The following is a 10,770-nucleotide window of genomic DNA, read 5'->3' on the forward strand; positions in this document are numbered from 1 at the left end:
TGCTAAAGCTCTGGGGTGCCTGCTTGGGTTTTGGCCTGGTGCCATCTATATCTATTGTATTAAAACAGTTAAAGGCATTCTTCTCTCTTCCTCTTTTCCCTGCAGCTGGAAAGCACTACCCTCTGCTTTCGTGAAAACAAACATCAATGCTGCCTGTTGTATAAGCCTCTAAGCGGTCCGGCTTGCTTCCGCTGAAGTGGCCTATATATCTGTAACTTCATGCCAGAGGTAGGTTGTGTAGATGTTGGGATTAAAGTCTTTCCAATCAGACAATTTTAAAATCCATAAAGAACTCAACTTCTGTCAGAGCCTTCCCTGTTTAGACAAGATGAGCAGGAAATTCTGACATCTTCCTAAGAAGTTAGGGGTGGAAAAGGAGAGAGAATACAATGACATTGGCCTATTTACTTAGAATCACAGAATCATAGAATAGTTAGGGTTGAAAAGGACCTTAAGATCATCAAGTTCCAACCCCCCTGCCATGTGCAGGGGCACCTCACACTAAACCATGTCACCCAAGGCTCTGTCCAACCTGGCCTTGAGCACCTCCAGGGATGGAGCATTCACAGCTTCCTTGGGCAACCCATTCCAGTGCCTCACCACCCTCACAGTAAAGAACTTCTTCCTTAAATCCAATCTAAACTTCCCCTGTTTAAGTTTTAACCCATCACCCCTTGTCCTGTCACTACAGTCCCTAATGAAGAGTCCCTCCCTAGCATCCATATAGCCCTCCTTCAGATACTGGCAGGCTGCTATGAGGTCTAACTTACTTGGCAAGTTTCAGTCTGAGGTCATGCTAATATTGTGTATTTTCACATCTAAACGGGATGCTCAGTGAAGCAGTGGGTTGTTTCTGTTGACCTTTCTGGATGAACTGCTTCTCTTCTGTCCCTCAGCAACGGAAGGATGTAGAGATCATGGTAAAATTTCCCTGTATTAAAATACTGCCAAATACTTTTATATAGAGATCTAATTTTAGAATGCCACTGCAGGCATCACTAGAAATATTTTATTCCCTGAAAATAAGTGATAGACTAGAAATGAAAGTTGAGTAAGAAAGACTTCTTCACTTTTACAACGTACAGAATACTATGTGCACTGGGGCAGTCTGTCAGCACTAGCTGATGATTTTTGCATCTGGGTTCTGTTTCATGGTGAAGCCTGTGTTCCTAGCTTTGGAACAAAAGATTACCAGAGATAACTGATGGAAAACATATTCCAGTTATTGACTAAGCAGCCTCACCTTCACCCTGCAGCTAATTGCGAGGTTAAAAACTATGGTAAAAATATCCATATTTATCAACCATTTGGTTTATTTATGCTCCAGATAAATGAAACAATATTCCATTACCATCTCTGACCATGCTTTATTTTTTTCTACATAGACATGTTATGACAAAATCTTTCATTTTAATTAAATTTTTCCAGATGCTATCTTCATAAAATGAGCACTCAGAGAGGCATGATGATTATTTTTAATAAAAGAGGGTTAATGATTGTTAAAAATGGTAGAAGAGCATTTGTCACTGCTTAAGATTTCCATCTGCAAGGAGAGAATCAGCAGGGTTCCTCAGATCTGCTTTTTCAGGGTGATCTTTGTACCAGTGTAAGACCTGGTCTACAATGGTGGGCAAGTGCTTCCTTATTTTCAGTGTACAAAATATCTGGTAACTTCAATGACTGTTGGAGTGTTTCAACGAGGCAGATTTAAAATTAAGCATTTGCTTAAATACTTGACTCCCTTGGGGTTTGACCTTCACTTTTTTCCCCCCAAAGATGCTGATTTAATGTAACTTATTTCTAGTTAATAGCTACTGTTGCTTGGAACTGGATTCAGATTTCCAGTTCATTTCATATATATCACTAGAGAGCTATGAGGTGGTAACAGCTTTCAGCTGCTGGCATGCTCCAGCCTGAGCCAAGATGAACAAGCCTAGAAATGAGGGAGAATGAAGCCAGTGCCTTGATTTCCTTGAGGGGGAAAAGAGTCAAAGGCGACTGCAAGTGTATCAGTTCAAGCTTTGCCACAAGAAGCAAATGCTAAATATTTTCTAAAGTGACCTGAATTAACCTTGTAATGCCAAATCATGAGGGCACATTTCAGTTGCCCACATGCAGGCAGTGCTGTCAAGGGCATGGCAGTCTTGCTTCCCTGCTGAAAGCCTACAGGGATGTCTCAGGTATCAAAGGACACTTCAAATGGCCCCAGTAACCTATGTTTAGGCAACAGAATTGAACCTTCCCAGCTGGGAATAGTCCCAAATGGGGATTTGCTTCCAGGCATACGAAGGACAGGCAAACTTGCTGCTGGGCCAAGTTCTGAAGTCCATTCTCAGGAAAACTCCCACTGATCTAAGGCACGCCACAGTTTCATTTACTGCTGGGAAACATGAAACCTCTGTGGCTGAAGTATCTTAATTAGGCCATTAAAGCCTGGTATAAAACAGCTGAGATACAGGGTCAGGAGGGTGAAGGACATTGCCAATGCGTTGTAAAGCCTCTGCTGCTCGGCACCAGGTTCAAACTGTCCAGAACCAGGTTTTCATGGAATAAGAACACCTGACGCCTCTGTGGTGGTGCCAGGGAGGCCTCTGGATCAATGCTCTTTGCTTTGGTCAGCATGTGGGCAGGAAGCCTTTGCTTCTCTCACTGTTTGGTGCCTTGTGCTACACTGACTTTTGGTTTCTAATTCTGGTAGGTTTTAATTTAGTCCAACTTTGGGATTGAATATGTGTGTCTTGGGCAGTATGAAACGCCTCATTTTTGGTTCTCTGTGCAGGGGCTGGTTTTCTGTACAGGTGCTGGATCCAGAACGAGGGCTCTGGCACTTGCGCTCTTCCCATCTCATTTCCAGAAATGTTTTAACAATTGTGTGGTTACTCCAGGAGACTGAATTGGAAGAATTTGGTCAAGTGTCAGACCTAGAGCCCACGTGTGTACATGTGCAGAATGCAAGTGCAGATCTTTGGTGGTGTCTTTGTACCCTGGTGGGTACAAAAAAAGGGTGACATCCAAAATATCCACTGTAGAAGAGCAAAAGAGGGAATCCTAGCATGGCATAACAGGCTGCTTTTTTTTTTTTAACATACATCCATATGGAAAGACTTTTTTTAATTATTATTTTGAAGACACAGCACTTCTCATATCAAGAATGTATGCTCAGAAGAAATGAGATAAGGCTGGAATCTGTAAATGTGGGAAATTAAATGCAAGTGTGAACCCCTCAGCTTGTTACTCACTTCCACCACTGCACATTCCTGCAAACAGTTACATTCTTATCGTTTGAGAGTTGGTATTGATCAGGTTTTAGACCTGGATGAGCTCCAGACAGTCTGCTGGAGAAGTACACTGGGTGACCAGCAGTAGTCTGAGTTTGCTTGTAACTGGGACAGCTGTCTCAGGGAGGTGAACTACAGCTGAAAATCAGAAAAAGTAGAAATATTTTGATTCCTAAAACTGTTGGTAGAAATCACCTCTTTGTTTTAAGAATTCCTGGTGGTTTTAAGAACAAGAATCCCGCACTGGCGATAGCCTTTCCTTTGAACACTTCCAGCAGCTGACTGGATGTCAGGGGGCTGGTACTCCTTTCTGGGCAGGGATCTGATTCGATGTGTATTTGCACAGCCCCGTGTAAGCCTCTTTGGCTATTGAAGCTACAGCCTTGTGTAGTGCCTCTGTGTCTGCGGGGCCTTATCTTTGCTAGGGGAGGGAGTGCTGGAAGCCCACCACCCCTCTGGGGAGTGTGCTGAGACTGCAAGTGTCCCCTCTTTCCTCAGCAGAAAACTCTTACAGAACGTAGAGTCTTCTCGTTTGGGGGTATTTTTTCATTAAACTAGTGGCAGCTTTCTGACGGGAATGTGCGCTGTGGGAATTCCTGCACAGGGCTGCAGCACAGATAACTTCTGATTTAAAAATAAATAAGTAAGTAAAGGATTGGTTGTTGCTACAAGTTTGTAAGCCGTAAAACAGGGGGCGGCAGGGGGTGGTGATTAAGCACAGGGCCACCGTGCCCTCCCGGTAGAGGCGGTGCCCCCAGCCACCGCACCTCCCCGCTCTGCGCCCCCATCCTGCTGCCTCCTTCCCGCAAGGACAGCCTGACCCGTGCAGACCCCACGGGGTCCCGACCCCCTGCCCGGGGTGTCCTCGGCGGGGCGGTCCCGGGAGGCGGAGGCGGGCGGGCGGCCGCGGGGGGCGGAGGCGCAGGAGGCGGCGCGGCGACCGGGCCGAGCCGAGCCGAGCCGTGGCGGTCCGCGAAGGGCAGCGGAGCCGCGCTCATGTTCTCCCGCGCCCGCCGTCCCGCAGAGCCACCGGGGCCACGCTGAGCGCCCGGCGCGCCCGCGCCCCGTCTGCGTCTGGATCGGTTTTAGTTTGGTTTATTTTTATTTCTTTTATTTTTCCTTTTTTTTTTTTTTAATTTTAAGGGGAGGAGTGCGAAATCCAGCAAAAAAATGAGCCAAAATGTGTGAGAAAATGTCCAGTTTTCTGTACATCGGGGACATCGTGTCCCTGTACGCGGAGGGCTCTGTCAATGGGTTCATCAGCACGCTGGGGTGAGTGTGAGGGGCCGGGGCTGGGGGCCGTGCCCGCTGAGGAGTGGCTGGGACCCGCGGGCAGAGCCGGCTGCAGCACAGGAAGCGGCCGGCGCGCGCTGCCGCCGCCACCTCGGCGGCGGAGAGGGGGAAAGAAAGTAGGAAGTGATGAGCGGGGAGGAAAGAGAGAGTTCTCGCACAGGCCCGGGGCTGGGAGGGTGGCGGTGCCCGGCGTGGCTCCGGCCGCGCTCCCCGCTCGGCTCCTGCCGAGGCTTCACCTCCGGGCCAGCCAGAACCGGAGTACCCAAAGGCCAGGACCGCTCTGTACAAGTAACCCTGTGCTGCGCCCAAATGAGTTTATATAGTCGTTACTTGTAGCCAAAGACCTCGGTGGTCCTTGGGGGAGGGGGAACTGCTTGTGTATGCGAGCTTAATTTTATTGCATATCTGAGATGACGTTTTTGATGGAGAGTGAAGGACAGTAGCATTCGTGTCATGCTCATCGCCATAATCAGCTCGTTAAATGTCCATCCATTTGCTTCTGGTTTGCATTTGACTGAAGTCTTTACGTGCAGTGGTTAACGATCAGATGTTTATAATCTGATACTTAATTTCATGGGGGTTCTTCTCCTGCGAGCTCTTCCATCTCTTTGCAGAGTGAAGAGATGTAGTTCAGCTGTGGCTGCTTCACTGAACTACCCAGCTTGCTTGAGTTTTTTTTTTTTTTTTTAAATTAATGTTGACGGCTTTAAATCACTTTTTTGGAATCCAGGACAGAAAACGACAGTGAATGATGATAAGAATACACTGATATCTTTCTGCAAACTACCACGTAGTTTGGTTGTAGTGATACACCCTGATAGTGCAGCGGTTGCCTCTGATGTTCCTAGCAGAGTGGCAGTAGATTCAGTGAGTTGGTGGTGTGTCCTAACTAAGCACATCCTTAAACCTTTCTCATTGGAAACATCTGTACTGTATGATTTGTAGTGATCCCATTGACAAAGCAGCTCAAGCTGTAGTTAAATATCAGTGTCATTTGGTGTTTAAACATTAGTGGTACCTTCAGAATACACTTGAACTTGCTAAGGCTGATCTGCTGCTAATAAACATGTGCCTGGGTATCACTCCTCTATGTCATATTAGCCTCCCTGCGTCCTGAGATCTTTTCAGTGGGGGACTTGAGAGTGACAAAAAAGAGTAGTATTAAATTGCAAACAACAAATTGAGTTACTTGATGTGGTACTTTTACTGGAAAAGAGCTGGTGTTTGAGGTCCCTTATATTTTTTTAACTTGTTATTACTTCCTATCCTTGCTGTTCACTTATTTTGTCTGTTGACAAGTGTTTGTTCCTCTGTTAATTTTGCGCCTTCTCTATCAGCAATTCTATTTTGTCTCACATCTCCTTTTGTTTTGCTGACTCTTGTAATTTTAGATCCTGTATGAAAATGTTTGCTTTTTGCAACTGTTAATAACTGGATATTGCTTCTTATTCTTGTAACCCCAGTGTTTCTCTTTTGTTGGCATAACTTACTGATGCATTGTTTGGTTTCATTGTTCTGTCTCATTGCTGTGTTCTGTTATCTGAGGGAAGCTAAATTTGCCATACTTTCCACTTTTCATTGTGTTGAGACATATTCCTCATTTCTGAGAACACCTGCTTTATCTGCACTCATAGACATTTCTGCTGTGACTGGTGCTTGTACAACTGTGTGTTGCCTGAATGCATGTTGGCATTCCTGTGTTCTGGTCCTCTCCTCATCCCTTGGAGTTAAGGCAGGACATTTACCCCTGGTTCTATAGATAGGAAGCCAAGATCAAAGCTTGCCTAAGGCACCTGGGAAATCTTTACCAGAAGAAATAATTGAACTCAAGCCAACACCCTAATGAGACTACCTAGGATCTCTTTTGACCAGCTAACCCAGCCTAAGAAAACCACTGGGGTTGAAACTGGACTCCTGTGTGTGTCTCTCCTTTGGCAGGCCAGGAGTTCAAGAATGCTGATGTACCTCTGTTAGCTTTTCAGTACAGCTTTTTTTGAGCCCTGCTCCCTGAAATGGTAAAAGCAGCTGCAGAGCCAGGAGGCTGGAGTTGACAACCTGAATGAAGGCCTTAAAGGAAAGGTGAAGTGGAAAACTCTCATGTCTACTAGATGGGAATGCTGACCCCTCTGCTGGTGGTACAAGAGCTTGGACTGAAATACAAAGTTGTGATGCCAAGTCACGTTTATCTGTGCCAGCTATTGCCGTTTCTGCCTTTGGACCTGTTGCAGCAACGCAGGAGGCAGAAAAAGCAGCTGTATGTTCAGGGAAAAAGTTTGCCCAGCTGCACATCTAGCATGCATCCACTGCTAAACTCCTGCATCTTCTGTGTTCCTGCAAGTCCTCTGTTCGCAAACACCTGACAAGAGGGGGCCTTGTCTTCCAGAGGTGCCTCTTGTTGGTAAGGACAAAATGGTTTAGGAGCAGGAATGGTTGTTGGCTCACTTTATTTGACTTGATGTGGGTCCTTGTTCTATTGCTCAGGGTTTTGAAGGTGCTAGGCAAACTATCTTGTCACTTACACTAAGGTAGTTTCATGCAAGAGCCTGAAATCTAGCTCAGGTCTAGTGACTCTGCAGCAGGGAGAGAGTCCTGTTTATTTTAAGCTGTCAAAGGCTAATTGTTTCTTAAACAAAGCATGAGCGAGGCCATTCTATAAATAAGATTAAAAAGTTCATAGCACCTCTCCAAGCGGGAGAGGTCTGTCATGTCAGCGGACCTTACTTCTTGAAGAACCAGCTCAACAGATTAGTTTTGAGGGAGAATCCTAAGCAAAGGCTGATTTGTGAGTTTATATTATCAATATGAGAATAGTTTTTGCTCACTTGCTGGTACAGAAATTTTCACTTGTTCCGTTTTCCCAGGAAATTTAGAGCCCGGAGAAAGATGCAGCTGAGCTATTCAGATCGAGCGTAGGGTCAGCATAATATCTACTATAGCCTTAAGTGTGGATATCTTGCTCTCAGGCAGTTTAGAATGTCCTAACCTTCTTGTTCAGGACATAGGGGATCTGTGCCTCTTGGCCCTGTGTCCAGGTTAGGGTGCTGAGTGGTGCCAGATGAAGGCAGGAGTGCCCTTCCATGCCTTCTACAAAAAAGGTTTGAGAATCACTGGAACCATGAGATTGTGTAAATAGGACCCAAAAGGCTGGGGCACTTCTTTCAGCTGGAATGAACCTGTGCTCCTGTCCTTGTCTCTATACTGCTTCTTTACTATAAATAGCTGTTGGATGTTAGCGTGAGGACTCTGCTTTCAGATTTGATCCCTCTTAGTCAGAAGAGGAAACTGAACCTCTCTTCCGCATCTGGGGCTAGCACTGTAGTGTAGGATGGGGGCAGGGGCAAGGAGGTCAGGCAGCACTGCTCCAAATTCTTCCTCCTGTATCCATCTGACGATGTACAGCCTGGCTTTTCCAATCTCAGTGCTCTCTGGGCTCCCCTTTTCCCCCTTTTTTAAATAAGAAGGAGTGTGCTTTTGAATGTATAAACTGCCAGTGGCAATTTAGTACAGAAAAGAAAAAGTTTGGGAAAAGGAATTTAAACCTATGGCTAGCTTTCTGCTATTTCAAGATATATGTGGTACTGGATTATTGAACTGTACTAATAATGTGGGTGTTTTCCCCCCTGATTTTTGAGGTTTCAGTGTGATTTAGCTTTTGCACAGTTGGAGACTTTATGTCCCAAAGGAGATATGTGGCAGAGCTAGGCAATGAATCCAGGCATCTTAAGTTGTTCTAGACCAGTGTCTGAACCTCAAGACCACCTTCCCCAGTATTTTAGCTGCAAATGTTGGTAACGGTGCATGCTGGGAATTAGAGCTGCTATTAATCACCAGTCGGTACAGTGAGGGGGAGAAAAATATTCTCAGTTGGAGAGGCGGAACAAAAAGTAAGTAATGGCAATAGCCAGCATCAGCTGTAGGAAAATTTGACAATGGGCCTGTTAGTCACCATCAGTAGCTGCATTCCTGTCTCACCTCCATAAATACACTTCTGTGCCATAGCAGTGAGAAACCTCATGGAACATAATTAACAGAGCATGCAGCAGGAGCTGCCTGCTAGGTAATGTATGACGGTGGATGACAAGGGGTGCTGAGACTTACTTGTAATTAGCAGCAAGAAGTGTGTTGTGGAGTAATTTTCTTGAGTTTAATGTTGATTTTTGTTGATCAACTTCTGTTAATTTGAGGAAGTGCTTGCCAGAACTTTCTGATTTGAAATGAGTATCGCAGTTTTATTGAGGCTTCTTCCCTGGGCTTTTGTGCATTAATCATCTTATTTGACTTCACACAGATTGAGTCAGTCATGCTTTGTGAAAAGACGGGATTAAGTAGAAAGTGCTTATAGAACAGTATAAATCAAAACATTCTGAATACAGCAAAGGCTAAAATGTAATCGTGGTGGCCTCAGGATGGTGCTGAGAAAAAAGATGTAGTGACTGATGGTGCTTACAACACACCAATGTAGTATATTCATCAGTGTGCTTATTCTTTTTACCCTTCCCTCCTACTGTCTGAAAATGTAAGCTATGGTTAAGGAGCAGAGTATGTGTCCTTTAATTAATATCCATTTTTTTTTGTCTTGTGCCAGATGACAAAACCTAATTAGTCAGAAAGAATGAAAAGCCTGAAGAAAGTGAGAGTGGCATAACTAAAATTACTCATAATTGAATTCTGAGACATACAGAATCAAATAATACCTAGAAGAAGGAAGAGAAGCTGAATTTCAGCTTTCCTGTACAAGCAAAGGTACCTGTATGTTTTATTACCTAGGTACTTTAGCCTCTGGTCTCACAGTGCCAATGAGATCTGACAGTTTTGATTGCGTGGTTCTTTCTTTTGTTCTTAAATACTGTAGGATTAGCATTTTCAGAGCTATGCTGCCTTGGTTGGCTTCCTAATGCAAAAACACTGGAGTGAATTCTGCAGCTACTTTGTATGCTAATGTACATTTTTCAGCTATATGGTGTATTTCTTTTCTGTGATAACTTTCATAAGCATAAGCTATATTATATGCATTATTAAACACCTTCATTGATCTTACAATAAATGCCACATAAGCAGATATGTAGACATATAAATACAGCTGTATCTTGCACACCTTGCAACTTAAACCATATATCAAAGCTTATATCCTCTGTGATTATCCACTCACATTAGCAATTAGGCACAGCTCCAGCTTTGCCATTTATAACGACCTTATTTTGATGCTCTTTGCAAGTATTCTAACAACAGTGCTGTCTTTAAATAAACAATGAGGCAAAGCTTTCCACAAAGCACCCTTATGAGAATGTGGCAAGTAATGAGCCTTGGAGGGGGTTGGTTTGTTTCAGAAGTTTTACTCGCACACAGAACACAGCTTGGGTGTGAAGGAATATAGGATTAGACTTAATTACGGAATTATGATTTATGAGACTGGGCACTAAAATGAAATATCCTTGGTTCAAAGAGCTCATTATAAAACAGAAGTAGGGAGAAAATTTGGCTTGGGGAAGAAACCAATTGATTTAATAATGTAAAAGTGGGTTTACCCATAAATTTTGTGGTAGTAATGGAAATGAGAGAGGATTCCAATTTTGAATTGAAACAAGTGGTGGCTATTACAATTTCTGTAGTTCTCACCTGGCCTGTGGGTAATGTGGGGAGTAGTCAGGAAGGAGACAGGAGATTGTTTAACTTGTACAACTTTAAGTCTGATTTAACTTACTTTTACATAATGAGGGGATTACCTAAACAACCTTTACGTAGTTCTCAGACTCACTAGAAATCAAGGTTATCCTGTATTTTAAAAGTGCTGTGGAAGAAAGAGTCAGATCAGTCTTTGCCTTCCCTAGCTTGGAACATTATCTTCTAAGAAGTGCATGAACCTTTGCTCAGTCAAGTGTTTTACTGCACGGCGACGTGTTTGAAACCTGCTGCTCTTCACTCTTAATGGTGCAGGCTGCTGCTGCTGCTCGGCTGAAGCCTGAGCCTGTTTGTTGGGCAATAGCACAAAGCCGTGTCCTCTGCACGTGTATTTAATGCACTTGAAAGTCTGGTTTCTGCTTGCTTTGAAAGGTCTGTTACTTCTTGTACCAAAGGGAGATTGGTGAAGTTCATGTGACTTTGATATACTTGATTAGGGGTATTTATGGAAAGACTGGAGAAAGTAACGTGAATGGTAGTTCAGGATTTTGCCATTTTCTTTGTCTGTCTTGTTTTGTCA

The 10,770-nt window shown here is 44.1% G+C and overlaps 1 protein-coding gene across 3 annotated transcripts in view; it reads left to right on the plus strand.

Annotated features, from left to right (window-relative positions):
* The first annotated feature begins 4,397 nt into the window (after window positions 1-4,397).
* Window positions 4,398-10,770, plus strand: part of ITPR2 (inositol 1,4,5-trisphosphate receptor type 2) — a 252,076-nt gene continuing 245,703 nt past the window's right edge. For 2 of the 3 annotated variants that reach the window (XM_057427842.1, XM_057427851.1), the window contains exon 1: window positions 4,398-4,550. In XM_057427842.1, coding sequence (XP_057283825.1) covers window positions 4,459-4,550 — 92 coding nt within the window. In that variant the 5' untranslated portion in view covers window positions 4,398-4,458. Of the gene's footprint in view, window positions 4,551-7,780; window positions 7,806-10,770 lie in introns of those variants that run through there. The other variant, XM_057427858.1, reaches the window with a different exon arrangement.

The sequence above is a fragment of the Pezoporus wallicus genome, unplaced genomic scaffold, assembly GCF_028554395.1.
Source record: "Pezoporus wallicus isolate ANWC-B61680 ecotype Strahan unplaced genomic scaffold, APGP_CSIRO_Pwel_v1 scaffold_3294, whole genome shotgun sequence".
In the NCBI taxonomy this organism is placed as follows: domain Eukaryota; kingdom Metazoa; phylum Chordata; class Aves; order Psittaciformes; family Psittacidae; genus Pezoporus; species Pezoporus wallicus.